The sequence below is a fragment of the Colletotrichum scovillei genome (assembly GCF_011075155.1).
Source record: "Colletotrichum scovillei strain TJNH1 chromosome Unknown Contig00010, whole genome shotgun sequence".
NCBI classification, from domain to species: domain Eukaryota; kingdom Fungi; phylum Ascomycota; class Sordariomycetes; order Glomerellales; family Glomerellaceae; genus Colletotrichum; species Colletotrichum scovillei.
This window is the reverse complement of record NW_023336268.1, coordinates 1-13,816: the sequence shown is the minus strand read 5'-3', so window position 1 is coordinate 13,816 and position 13,816 is coordinate 1. Positions and strand designations below refer to the sequence as shown.

The window sequence follows — 13,816 nt, the reverse complement described above, 5'->3', positions numbered from 1 at the left end:
CGTCTTTGACCACAGCGATTAAGCAGGAACACAGGGCCGGTGGCGGCTGCGCCGGGAATAATTATTGAATGAAAAGGGGCCGGAGGTGTAATTATGCGGCTCTGTGTCGATTTGAAGAGGCCTAGGCGTAGGTCAAGGCAACACCAGTGGTCATCTTCTTGTAGCGGTGATGAAAGAACCAGCAAGCCTTCGCTGTCCATTTTTGCTGACTAGCATATGGCTTATTGGTAGAATTAGGGACACAGGCCTACTACTCCGTACCGTATCTCGCTTTCGTTTTCCGTACTACGGGAGGCTATCCGTAGACCGCTGAAGCTCGATGTAGAGTTTTTGTACGGCTCGGATTAGCCCCAATTTGCTCTTTACAGGCTACCCCTTGTGGCTATTTTCACGTACGTTAGAGCGGATGAATTGACACGCAAAGTCCAAAGCTTAGATTCCAACCCCCAAACCGTAGCGTCAGACCCAGGCCAGGGAGGGGAAAGGGGAGCATTCCACGCATCGCGTGGAGTCCATGGTTTCCACGCGTTCCACGGAGACGCTCTGACCAGTCTCCTGTGGAGCAGATTTGTCTTGTTACCATCCGTACGGAGTAGTCGTTTGCCGTACGGATATTGACGGAGCAATCCGCCAGCCGGATACTTCTCAGACGGATAGCTCCTTTGAAGGAACTCCCTCGACTGTTCACCTGCAGGCAACTGATGATCTTGTCGCGTGAACGTGTAGAAGATGCTTGTTTGTGTCTGCTTTCTCTACCTTACGTAGTGCTGGCATAAACCATCGTCTTCGTGCTAATGTTAACAGCACTTGGAGGAACCCGAGTGAAGATGAGTGTTATATGAATGATGGCGTCGTCGGCTGGAAGAGCCTTCGACATCAGTTAAAGCCACGAGTGCATTACCGCTCACCAGTACTGGCAAACGTTCTCGTTCTTACTGATTCCTTCGCGATGCCTCCTTCTGCCACATCGATTGAGGAGAGACAACCCGTTCTGCTCCCGTGCGGTGGATGGGATACTCATCACCATATCTTCGAACGTAGGTCTACTTTTCGTGTGGAAAATTCCTTCAGGGACCTGATTATCAACAACAAAACCCGCTAATTCAAACACTTTCGTCGTTAAGCCGAATCTTTCCCTTACAGCCCAAACAGGCATTTAACTCCGCCGCCCGCGACGATTGCCGCGTTTGAACAATTCAAAAGAAGCTTAGGCATCACGAGATCTGTACTCACACATGGATTATCCTACGGAAATGACTGCACATCTCTCAAGGCGTTCGTCCCTCGCCTCGGTAGCCAAAAGACCCGGGCTGTTGGCGTTATCGATCCTGAAACGACGACAGACGAGGAGTTACTTGCGATGCACAGAGCGGGTGTCCGCGGCCTTCGCGTGAACCTGTATCAGTACAAAGCTATGGAAGATGTCGAGTTGCAAAAAGTTGCTCTGCGTGCGCATCTGAAGAGGATTATAGATCTATCGCTCCCCTGGAGCTTAACGATGACGACGACCCGCACCGAGTTCTGGACCACGCTGGAGCCCTTCGTCCGAGATGTCATAGTCTCGCAAGGGGTCATCTTGGTTACAGATCACTTTGCGTTGCTGAAGGCGACAAGTCTGCTGCCCGGTGAACATCGCGAGGACCCGACGACCCAGCCAGGGTATGACGCCGTGATGAGACTAGTAAGGGACGGCCATCTGTGGGTAAAGCTGAGCGCACCGTATCGCATCAGCGACGAAGACCCAGGATACTCAGATGTAAAGTTTCTAGTGCGCGCATTTGTCGATGCGAACAAGCACCGGGTGCTGTGGGGCAGCGATTGGCCGCATACGCCGCGAATGAAGGTCCGGACACACGAGGCTGCCATGAGGGAGACGCCGTATCTTGAGGTAGATGATGCGGCATGGCTCAAGAGCCTGAGGTCTTGGCTCTCAGATGAGGAGTGGGATCTTCTAATGGTTCAGAATCCAAGCCATATCTTTGGACGGTGAAAAATATGATGAGAATGGCCGTGGTAGAGCCGGGGCTCGAGAGGAAGCAACGTGTCGTGATCGGAATGGGCTAGCGACCAAGTCTATTTCATTGGCAATGAGACATTGTCAAAGTGTGAGAACTTTTGGCTGTACTGCAAGCTGATAAAGACTACTTCTTACAACAGTCATTTATCTTTCCTGACGCTTTTGATGAGGTCTCCATGGAAGCCCCTTCTTCAGTTCGACAAACATCTTCTCATCAACTTCGGCCCTTTCTTGGCATAGAGCTACCACCTTCTCGACCAGAGAAATAGGAGTGACTACGACGCCGTCGGCATCGCCCACCAGAATGTCGCCGGGATTGATCCAAAGGTCCCCCTTGAATTGGAGCGGCACATTGACTCTTGAAGCCCGTGTGAAAGTGTTGGATCCGAGTATCGAAGTGCCGTGCGCAAACACCTAACCAAAGTTGTCAGGATTCTCATCCCCTTCTTTACTGTCAGAGAGAGGAAACTCACGGGGAATCCCATCTCGTTGTGTTCTCCAACGTCTCGCATGCGACCATCAATAACCACAGCCTCCGCCCCGAGATACTTTGCTCTCGTAGACATCAGCCCGCCCCAGCAAGCCGAAGGCAAGCCCTTGGGCTGCTGAACGTACATAATGCCGCCCTCCTGATTGTGGTCGACGAAGTGCTTGTCTAGCTTGGGCGCCGCGGTATTGCTCATCTCCACCATCTCGACGGTCACTGCGGGGCCGAAGACGCGTCCTGACGCGCCCGGCGAGAACATGCGGATCCCATCAAGAAAGCCGCCCTGGGGGTATTTGAGCTTGACAAGAGCATCCCCAATCTGGCTCAAATGTTATCGACTATTTTGATATAATATTGATAAGATTTGATGGCTGAAGCCGGCCGATCGACGACCTTGGCCAGAGATGCACTTACGTCACAGGAGGTGAACTTGCGAAGAGCTTCTAGAGCGCGAGGGGACATTATGGTGTTGTGTTTAAGACTAGTAATTGAACGGCTCAGGCCCAGAAGTTTCACTGATTAGATCTTGTCAATTCAAAGTTCTTCTCATGACCAGTTACATTGTTAAATAAGGCAAGTTCAGGGTGTATTCGAGTGCCTGCCGGCGTACCGAGCGAAGCTCCGACCTTCGAGACGCGGGGTTGCGGGCGAAAGCTCGGACCATCATCTAGGCCATCAAGGGCGGGATTACTCCGTCTCCTGGGTTCGGTTCAAGGAGACATCCGGCCACAGATGTAGTGACGGGCAAGAGATATAGAACATCGAAGTCTTCTGGGCCAGCTTTAAGTGGCCAGACATAGAAAAGTCTAAGCTGGAAATGAGTTGAATAAAAGAAACAAGATCTAACTATCAGCCAGAAGCTTGAGACCTCTGTTATTGGGTCACTAGTCCCGGCATGAGGAGCAGTGGATGGAAGAATGAATGAGCTAAGGGACTGACTTCACATGATTACTTATCATCGATTTCTTATCTTACAAAGGCCTTGTAATCAATTGCGAATGGCGCTCCTTGGGACGACAGGCGGTTGTTTTACCGCAGTAACGATGAGAGAGTTTTCGGTCCTTTCGGTGAGTCTCGGTCAATCTCGGTCAGTGACATCGGTCAGGGTAGACAAAACGTAGCCCTAGTTGATCCACAATAACCATTGAAGAACCAATTTCACATGGCTGAGACTCCAGTATACTCACTTTGGAGGTTGCTTGCAAGACGAAAGAAGGCTCACCAACGTTTGTTTCATGCTGCTATGGCTCCTTCATGTTCTTCTTCATATGTTAGTAGATAACTAAGTTACACAATGAGGCAAAAAGCTTGCGCTCAGCGTGTGCATATACTGACCCCCACCTGATTTGAACAGATAACCTTTCGATAAGATCTTGAGAAGTCTCAAGCTGGAGTCGAACGCGCTACCGTTGCGCCAGAGGCCGATGAAGCTATACCCACATCTGAGTTGGGGTTGTGGATGCCGGTTTCCAGTATGGGGCGGTTATCTTGGACACAGATGGGAAAGTAATACGAAGCGACCTGGTGTTCGCGGGCCTGGTTTTGAATAGAAATCAGACATGGAATGCCAATGGAGGCCGAGTACTTTGATTATATAACTTTCCCACTCTTCCACCTCAAATCAAACGGGAGCGATGGCCTGAAGGCTTCCGCCTGACAGAGCAATACATTGTGCAGGGCGAAAAGAAACACTGCTTAACCTCCTGATATGCAGAACTTGATCGCGAAATTACGACGGCATCCTGTTGATGCAGAGAGCGAAATGGTGAGCGCCGATTAGGCAATGCTGTGGTCAGCTTTGTTGCAACGGTTTGATGAGCTTGAGCACTGGGAAATGCTAGCCACCACGTCCTAAGGTAAACGACAATGCCAATCAAAACAAAAGATCCAACGATGTTGCATCAATTGCACTCCTGCACTCGGTGAACTTGCTTGTCAATGGCTCGAACATGAATCAGCGATATCGATACAAGCTTTTGGGCGTGTCGAACATGTAGCCATCATGAGACTGGTAAGTCGGGCGGTATGCAAAGCAAAGCGATCCCCAAAAGGGCAATTAGAGGTCGCACGAAGACCCCAATAATCCCAGGCATCCAGGAACTGTGCCTCTCCAGGGCTTGGAACTAATGCCGCAATTGGCGGCATCGGTGGCTGATGGATCTGACAGTCATGTGCTAACCACATTAGGCAATTGGAAGTTCATCCAGACATAGTCTAGCACTTCACAGAAGGGGTTGCAGGCCCAGCGAAGACGCGAAGATGCACGTGGAACCCTCTGCCGTCCATCAACACATCGAGACCTGTCCAATGAGACCTGTCTGCCACGATTTCTGAGCGTGTCTGCCTCATCTAGTCCCTGTTGAGGTTTGCCCATATCATGCCCTTCCTGCACAAGTCTCCTGCTCTAGCTTGTGACGCGTGCAGCTCCCTGGCCATACGAAGCCTCTTGAATGTCCCAAAAGAGCAAATGTCAGGAAGGCGTCCTCGCTTACCACCACCGCCGTTGGGCAGATATGTCTGTATCGCTTAGCCCTGTAACTATGCTGACATGGAGGCGCCACTCTGGGCATAAAGTTGTCCCTGACTCTTATGTCTTTCTCGAGCTCTATGGCCCTTCAAATATCTTGTAAGATGCCAGTGATTCTTCTGGGAATTAGTTCGACATATTCAAGGTACCATCTTCTTCTTTTCTAAACAGTCTGCCAGTGATTTCTTTCCATAAGCATCGCAGAAAACCAGGTCACCGACTCCCACAACTATACTCCTCCTTACATCACTGCACGATCGGCAGGCTGACGCCGACTGACCGCTCAATACTGCCATGGCGGCACCAAAGTCCGCATTATGGCGCCAAGTCGGTGTGCTCTCGACTAAAAACTTCATCATACTTCTCGCCCGCCACCCCGTCTCAACTATCTACACCGCAATACTTTTACCAATCATACTCACAGTGTACCTCGGCATTGGCAAGAATCTCAACAGCCCATCGAACGAGTTTGGAATTGCAGATCCTCGACCTATAAGATCACTAGCGGAAGGCCTGGCCGCTTCTGATGGCTCTCGTAATACTGTCGTTCTCGTCAATAGCGGACTATCAGGCGGTGATGTAGACCGCGTAATAGAGGCAATCTCTGCTCAAGTTTCTGCAGCTGGAAAAATTACAACAACGATCACAAACCCTTCCGATCTTGGCTCCATTTGCCGCTCATCTTTCCGTGCGACTACTACCTGCTACGGTGCCGTCGTTTTCCATTCTTCCCCCACTGAGGGTGATGGAGGCCTTTGGAATTACACGTTGCGAGGGGATGGAGTCTTTGGGTCATCATTCAAGGTCAACAACGACGACAGTGATGTTCAAGTGTATACGCTCCCTCTTCAACATGCCGTCGACTCTGCCATTGCCAGTCTGAACTCGACAAATGGTAGTTCAGCGTCTCTCAAGAATGTCCAGGAATGGGGTTTCACCGACGAGACCGAAGACGAACGACAAGCCAGCGTCCGGAGGAAATACCAAAAGACCTTCATCGATTATCTGGCAGTCTCCTTTATCCTAGCGCTGATTGGCGTTAGCTACCATCTGCCCGGTCACGTCGCAACTGAGAGAGAGAAGGGGCTCTCTCAACTCATTGACTCAATGATGTCCACTCGCTATGACTGGGAGCCCCAGGTCATCCGCATGTTGTCAAATTTCTACTCTTTCGCCACAATCTACTTCCCAGGCTGGGTCGTCGCATCGGTCATAGCGAGGAGCATGATATGGAGAGAGACTAGCATCGGTGTTGTTTTAGTCTTCTTCATCTTGGGTGGCCTGGCTCTTACTTCAAAGCCATCCTCGGCGCGACTTTCTTCAAAAGGCTCAGCTTTCCGGTGTCATCAACTCTCTGGTCTATGTCCTCCTGGGTGTTTTGGCACAGGACTCCCTAACAAAGCACTGGCGCCGTCGCCGTCTTGAGCCTTTATTCACCCCATGCGCCTTCGTCTTCTTTGTGAGGTCCATGGCGCGATTTGAGGGCGAGGACAACCGATGAATCTTCTCAAGACGCCACCAGGAAGCAATTCTACCCTTCCAGGCATTGCAATCTGGATCTTCCTGATCCTGCAGTTCCTTTTCTACACACTGCTTGCCGCCTACGTCGAACGTCAAATTCATGGAGTCGGCTCCGAGCGTCGTAAAATCTACAAGGGTGACGGTGTCCGGCCACAAGAAGCTATAGTCATTGACGGCTTGACCAAACTTTATCGCCCGAGCTTTCTTCGACGGCTGTTCTCCTCCATGTCTAAGCCTCGCGCTCCTACAGTGGCCATTGATCGTCTGAATCTGACGACAAAGAGGGGCCAGATCCTAGCACTTCTCGGTGCCAATGGAAGTGGCAAGAGCACGACCCTCGATGCCATCGCTGGGATTAGCCGGTTCAACCATGGCGGTGTCTCCATAGATGCCTCCGGTGGAATTGGTATCGCGCCACAAAAGAACGTTCTTTGGGATGAGCTCACCGTTGCCGAACACATCACGATCTTTAATCAGCTCAAGTCTCCGTGGAGCCTTGCGAGTAAGGAGGACTCCAAGCAGTTGATCGACTCGATTGGCCTATCCACAAAGCGAAAATCCCAATCACGACATCTATCTGGCGGACAAAAGCGCAAACTTCAGCTTGGCATGATGTTGACTGGTGGAAGTGCCGTCTGTTGCGTTGATGAAGTGTCTTCTGGCATTGACGCGCTCTCAAGGCGGAAGATCTGGGACATCCTTCTTTCGGAACGTGGCAAGAGGACTATCATTCTGACGACGCATTTCCTCGACGAAGCCGACTTACTTGCCGATAACATTGCGATACTATCCAAGGGCAGCCTGAAGGCTGAAGGCTCGTCTGTAGCCCTGAAGAACGCTCGGAGACGGCTACCGTATCCACGTCCTCAATGCAAAGGATTTGAGAGCTCCTCCAGAAGTACACGGCGCGACATTAGCTGTGTCATCAAATACCATCATCTACACTGCCTCATCGAGCATCGCCGCCGATGTAATCCGTCACCTTGAGACTCAAAGCATTTCCTACCGCATCTCCAGTCCGAATATTGAAGATGTGTTCCTCAATGTGGCCGATGAGGTGCAAGGGGAGGATCTTCAGCCCCTTAATCAGGGGAGAGCCCATGGGTCAGTCGACTCTGGCAAAGGTCTCACAGAAAAGTCTATTGTTAATGGTGGACAAGACTCGTTGGGGATTCAATCTGGCCGTCAGACGGGAATTTTTGAGCAAATCCCTACCCTGATTCGCAAACGCTTCACATTATTCAAGACCAACTGGGTTCCATACGCCATCGTATTTGTTGTTCCGATCGTTGCAGCAGCAATTATGCAGCTCCTTATCGCCGACGAGAGCCCTGCTAGCTGCGATGTGGCAGACTTTAGTCAAGCTTCTGCAGAAGGCTTCGATGACTACAGGAAGGCTTTTGACCGAGCTCTTATCGCTGCTGGTCCTTCTTCCTCTTTCTCTAGCTCATCATTTGGCGACCTTTTTGGCTTCTTGCTTCCGGGACCCAATAGCTCCACGAATACCGAACTTGCGCAAAGTGCCACCTACGCCGACCTTACGCGATACATGGAAGACAATCGCAAGAATGTCACTCCAGGTGGTTTCTGGGTCGGCAGCCCAGACACGCCCTCAACAGTTGCCTACCGAGCAGATAATGAGGGAACAGGGGCAGTCCTCGCAGCGGTCATTATGCAGAACCTGCTCAGTATCGTCAAAACAAATATCAGCATTGCGACCACATACACCCCATTTGACAGCGTCATCCCCTCCTCGACGTCATCCACAGTTCAGTTGGCCATCTTTTTCAGCATCGTCTGCTCAATCATTCCATCGTTCTTTGACTGTATCCCAACGCTGAGAGACACAGCCATGCTCGTGGCTTGCAGTACTCCAGCGGAGTGCGGTCGCTATCTACATGGACGTCTCACCTCGTCTTCGACTTCGGAGTCTTCTTTCTACCTCTCCTGGTTGCAGCTATCATATTCGTCGTCTCTTCGGGCATCTGGTACGCCCGGGCTACCTGTTCTGTTCTTGTTGTACGGCATCACCTCGATTCTGCTGTCTTATGTCATTTCGGTCTTCACCAATAGAGTTGCGACTTTTGCTGCAATAATGGCCTACAACAGTGTCGGTTTTGCGATATATTTGATCGCCTTTCTCTACATCGTCACCTTTTCGCCGTCCACTGTTACAGATCGCAATATTCTGATAGGGCATTACACTATCTCGGCCTTCTTTCCTTCCCGTCACATCCGTCTTCCGAGCCCTTCTCATTGGTCTCAATACCTTCTCGTTGGCATGTTCCGCTACCGGTCTTGGATATCCAGGCGCAATCAAGGCGTATGGAGGTCCAATCCTCTACCTCGTCCTGCAGGCGATACTGCTATTTGGCATTCTTCTCTACCACGACACTGGGAACAAACTACCTGCGATCTTCAAGCGCAGCAGGAACTCCAACGCCGGAGTTGAACAAGCACACGAAGACCCAGAGATTGCCAGCGAGCTATTACGGGTCGAGTCGACTACGAACAGCGACGGCCTTCAGGTCAAACATCTGACGAAGAAGTTCGGTAGCTTCACAGCTGTTGACAATGTCTCATTCGGTGTTCGCCATGGAGAAGTCTTCGCGCTTCTCGGTCCCAACGGTGCCGGAAAATCGACAACCATCTCACTCATCCGGGGTGATATCCAACCTAGCCGTAATGGCGGCGATGTTTTCGTCGAGCAAGTCTCCGTCATCAACCAGAGAGCACGAGCCAGGACAAATCTCGGAGTGTGTCCACAATTTGACGCAGTCGAGTCCATGAGTGTTCTTGAACATCTCCGCCATTACGCCAGGCTGCGTGGAGTTGGCGATGTTGAGAAGCAAGTTGAAGCCGTTGTGCATGCCGTCGGCCTCGATGCCCATGCCAACGTCATGGCGCAACACTTATCGGGGGGCAACAAGCGTAAACTCTCCCTCGGCATCGCCCTCACAGGGAACCCGTCGGTGATACTGCTTGACGAACCATCTTCAGGCCTCGATGCCGCTGCAAAGCGCATCATGTGGCGAACACTAAGCACAATTGTGCCAGGTCGCTCTATACTTTTGACAACCCACAGCATGGAAGAGGCTGATGCACTTGCTGATCGAGCTGGCATTATCGCACAACGCATGTTAGCCATTGGCGAAGTTGACCAGCTTCAAAGTCGCTTTGGAGACTCATTATATGTTCATCTGGTCAGTCGCACTGCTCCATACTCGAAATCGGAAGAGATGGATCGCATGCGAGACTGGGTTCTACAGCAATTTCCCTCAGCCCAAGTGGAGTCTCAAACATTTCACGGCCAGTTGCGGTTCTCAGTCGCGGCATCAGATGTGCTGCAAAGATCTCAGCTGAGCCATCAGAGCAGAAGAGAGATGCAGGGTGGGAGAACGGCCAGTTGAGTGCAATTGGTCAGCTTATCGTGATGTTAGAGGAGAACAAGGATATCTTGGGCATCGAGCATCATAGTGTCAGTCCTACGACGCTCAACGACGTCTTCCTTTCCATCGTTGGGCAGCATGATGTGCAAGAGGAGGGTTACGGAACAACTGCTACATCTACTGAGAATGGAAAGAAGATCAACTGGCGAAAGATCTTACTCGGATTCTAGCCTCCGCTTGCTATGTAATGTTATCGTTGTTGCCTTGTAAGACTAGGGATAATTTGAATGGCCCAGAGGGTTTTAATCTAGACCGTACAAATCCATTATCGTAATGCTTCCTCCAAATTCGTCCTCGCCGTACTAGGATGGTATGAGAGTCCATGTTGTGAGGCCTCCAATCCACGAAACAGTCATCCAAAGGTCGAAACATAGCGCATAGTAATACAGAGTACCTACGCACTCAGGGAGCTGACTATGGCACATGGAAAATCTCCTTGATGGGAAATGCACTTGTACAACCTTGAGGTCTGCTCAAGTCAGGTTAGATACCACCTGGCCCTTTCTGCCGAGCGTGTAATTTGTGGTTGTGAAGGACGCAAGTCAATGATCCGAGCAGGCTACTTCAGTAAGTAGATGAAGGTATCAATAGACAGACTTCTCCTCATTGGGAATGGCGACTATCGCAGTCCTACTAGTAATACCTCAACCTTTGTCATAATTCAAGGGCGTCCTCGTCTAACACCACTTCCTCATAAGCATTCTGGCGAGCTCCACTTCAAAGCTGAGGTGCCTAGAACCGATCTGTCGTATAATATGTCAGAACATGTCAAACCCTCAAGACCCTGTAGCACGCGAAGTCGCGGACGAACTCCTCCGGCTACTTGCCACAATCAAACATATCGGGCGCGTTGTGAGATTCCCTGAAAAGACTAGAGTCACTGAGGTGACTTTTTTGAAGGCTCTTTGCTCCACTTGGCTTAGTTGACATCTTTCTGACGTCAAGGTGCTCGCCTTAATGCAGGGGAGTGAGACTGATCATGAACCCGCTTTACAAATATGGGAAGGGCAAGCTGATGCTCAGTGATCAAGTTAATAGTGACTCCTGCACGCAAAACTGGAGCGTCTGATCTGTTGGGTTGGAAAGGCCCGATGGCCTGCAGAGACCGTCAAGATTGATACGCTACTTGAGAAGGCGAGTTGGCCCCTGATTAAGAATCGATTAAACTGAGCCTGGACTTCAGCTGAGAAGAGGATCACCCGTATGGCCCGCTAGATAAACTACATGTACTGGCCGACCGAGCAAAGCCCACATTGACTCAAGGGACACATGTATCAGAGCATTTAAATGACGAATTGTTATCCATCCGGACTAAGATGTCCGCTCTTAATCTCCACCATTTATGCTGGTGAGGTCACATAACTGTGGGTAACTATGTCAATCATAGGCCACCAAAAACACCGCGCCGGAGGTTTTGCGACGGAAGGTGACCTTGCTCTTGACTACAATATATACACTGCAACAACTGAGTTTAAAATTTCGAAGAATAGGCCAAAGCCATTCATTTATCTGCAGGCTACCGCACCTGTGCAGCATCCGAAATGCACATAGATACCGACGTCGACAGCGGCGGTGACCGAGGAACCGGCGCCGCAGCGCAAGCCTCCCGAGACGACCAGTCAAACAGCGTTCTGAATAGCCTCGATACTCAAAGGGCAGACCTTGTCGGGGATTGATGAAAAGTCGCTTACCTGAGCATGAAAACCTTCCATCGCAATCAGTCAGCTGGGACCCAGGTTGGCAACAGTAAGTGCAGCTCAACATAGGCTCAGCCTCGAAACCCTCGACAGCGTCTAATGAGTTTTCTTGCCCTGACTTAGTTACGAAAGCATATTTCTATGATGGTGCAGAAACAGTAAGCCTCATCCGAGCTCCACCTGCTCATTTGCAGCCACAGCTCACCATCTTCAGCTTTCATCATCTGTTTCTCGATGTTCCTCATTCTCTGCCTTTATTGGGGCATTGTGTTTCGCATCGAGGAAAATCTCACTTCCCTCGTCTGTTTTGTTGTCGACTTTGATGGAAAATCTGCTCCCTACAACAATATCACGCCCCTAGTAGGTCCGGAGGTCACAAAATTGGCAAACGAGACGCTGTGGAGCCTCACACCATCAATCGGATATCAAATACGCGACGCAAACGAGTTCGGGTTCGACCCAATGAAGGTTCGCGAAGCGGTCTATCATTTCAAGGTCAGCTATCATCATAAATCCGAACGCGACAGCTTTACTGCAAGAGGCAGTCTCGATCGGAAACTCTTCATACGATCCAACAGGCGCAGTCCAAATCATCACCATGTCTGGCCGAGATTCATTTATGACGTATAGCTACATCTTACCAAGCCTCACGTCTTTCACGTCAAGTCTGACAGAAACATTCGGCAAAACATGGGGCGGCATGGTAATGGCCAATGACTCCCTGACAAAGGAGACTCTGCGGCAAGCCGCGAGTGCCGTCAACCCCGGGGTGTCACCTTTGATGCTAGATCTCCGGCCGTTCGGGCCGCCTGCGGCAATTCCGGCAGTTACCTTTGGGCTAAGCTTTCTCATTGCCCATCTTGGTTTCACCTATTACCTTGCAGACGACATAGTAAGTCCGAGCTTCTGATGCTTTGATACAAAACTGACAACAATGTTGGTATGTAGAAATGCATTGTGCCTGAGGGTCATCCTCCCGTGCACTACTGGCACTACGTCATACGCAGATATTTATCACTCATGGCAGCCTACTTCTTCTTGTCGCTGGTCTACTGTTTGATCTCTCTTGTCTTTCAAGTCCCCTTATCCAACCCGCCAGCTCCGGCAGTGGAGGTTGCTAGGAATCCAAATGCTTATGGAAAAGCCTCGTTCATCGTCTTCTGGCTGTTGAACTTCTTCGGTATGGCAGCACTTGGAATGGCGTGTGAAAACATGGCCATGATTATCGGCCCTCGATGGGTTGGTTTGTGGTTAACGTTTTGGACTCTCACGAACACGTTGACCGGATTCTGGCCTCCCGATATTGCGCCCGGGTTCTACCGTTGGGCGTATGCATGGCCTTATCATCATGTGATTGAAGGCAGCCGACAGATTCTATTCGACTTGCACTCGCGCATTGGCCTCAACTTTGGCGTCTTGATTGCGTGGGTGTCGGTTAACACGATTTTGTTCGTCCCCGCATGTTATATTTTGAGGTGGAAAGATGAAAAAGAGATTCGTCGAAAGGAGACAAAACTTCCACACTTTCACTTGCACAGGTATGATTTCGAAAAGCAAATTCCCAAGCAACCGGGAGTTGAGCCGCCAAGACGAAAAAGGGGATTCCTTAGGGCTTTGTGAGAGCGTCGCGATTCGACTAAATAGTTGATAGCTTTTGGAACATGGCATGTAACAATGTGCTGCAAGATGGCACACTTGAGTAACGCGCTGACTGTGAAGCTCTCAATACAAGAGATGTAGCAAACGCGGGTGTCGCAGTGAAGACATGTCATAGCACAGCAAGGCGGATTATGGCATAACTCCTTACGCGACCATAAACCCACGGGTCACATTCAGGACCCTTCGCTGAACTTACGCTTAGGTGCAAGAGATTGCCGTTGATTTTGACATGCAGCTGTATCCGATTATGGAACCGATGATACGATTGACTCTCTCGGTGCGCGTTTCACTCGAAGCATCCCTCGCGGAGCACTATTGGCCGTGCGAAAACATCTGACGACCCCATTCCACCACCAGGCCGCTTCTCGTTCGCCTTGGCAACAAACAAGTATGAGAGCGAACGCCATAGTGCCCACCGCCTGCACATAATCATTGGTGATCCTGGGGCCTTTGGTTCTG

At 50.6% G+C, this 13,816-nt stretch overlaps 4 protein-coding genes across 4 annotated transcripts; 3 read left to right on the top strand and 1 right to left on the bottom strand.

The window, feature by feature from the left end:
• Positions 1 to 949: 949 nt before the first annotated feature.
• HER10_EVM0007511 (uncharacterized protein) lies at positions 950 to 1,990 on the top strand (the record flags this gene model as incomplete). Its single annotated transcript, XM_035477066.1, has 2 exons — positions 950 to 1,037; positions 1,125 to 1,990. 2 exons carry the CDS (start codon positions 950 to 952, stop codon positions 1,988 to 1,990), a joined length of 954 nt encoding a protein of 317 aa, XP_035328185.1.
• A 171-nt stretch (positions 1,991 to 2,161) lies between these two features.
• HER10_EVM0009826 (uncharacterized protein) lies at positions 2,162 to 2,966 on the bottom strand (the record flags this gene model as incomplete). The annotated part of the gene is made up of 3 exons (XM_035479299.1): positions 2,162 to 2,431; positions 2,491 to 2,823; positions 2,919 to 2,966. 3 exons carry the CDS (start codon positions 2,964 to 2,966, stop codon positions 2,162 to 2,164), a joined length of 651 nt encoding a protein of 216 aa, XP_035328381.1.
• Positions 2,967 to 5,325: 2,359 nt separating this feature from the next.
• HER10_EVM0009130 (ABC transporter) lies at positions 5,326 to 10,171 on the top strand (the record flags this gene model as incomplete). The annotated part of the gene is made up of 6 exons (XM_035478629.1): positions 5,326 to 5,962; positions 5,996 to 6,406; positions 6,515 to 7,406; positions 7,438 to 8,701; positions 8,748 to 9,893; positions 9,929 to 10,171. The coding sequence occupies 6 exons, from the start codon at positions 5,326 to 5,328 to the stop codon at positions 10,169 to 10,171; spliced, it is 4,593 nt and encodes a 1,530-aa protein (XP_035328320.1).
• Positions 10,172 to 11,092: 921 nt separating this feature from the next.
• HER10_EVM0010119 (MNNG and nitrosoguanidine resistance protein) lies at positions 11,093 to 13,318 on the top strand (the record flags this gene model as incomplete). The annotated part of the gene is made up of 4 exons (XM_035479588.1): positions 11,093 to 11,108; positions 11,913 to 12,193; positions 12,240 to 12,590; positions 12,647 to 13,318. 4 exons carry the CDS (start codon positions 11,093 to 11,095, stop codon positions 13,316 to 13,318), a joined length of 1,320 nt encoding a protein of 439 aa, XP_035328405.1.
• Positions 13,319 to 13,816: the final 498 nt, after the last annotated feature.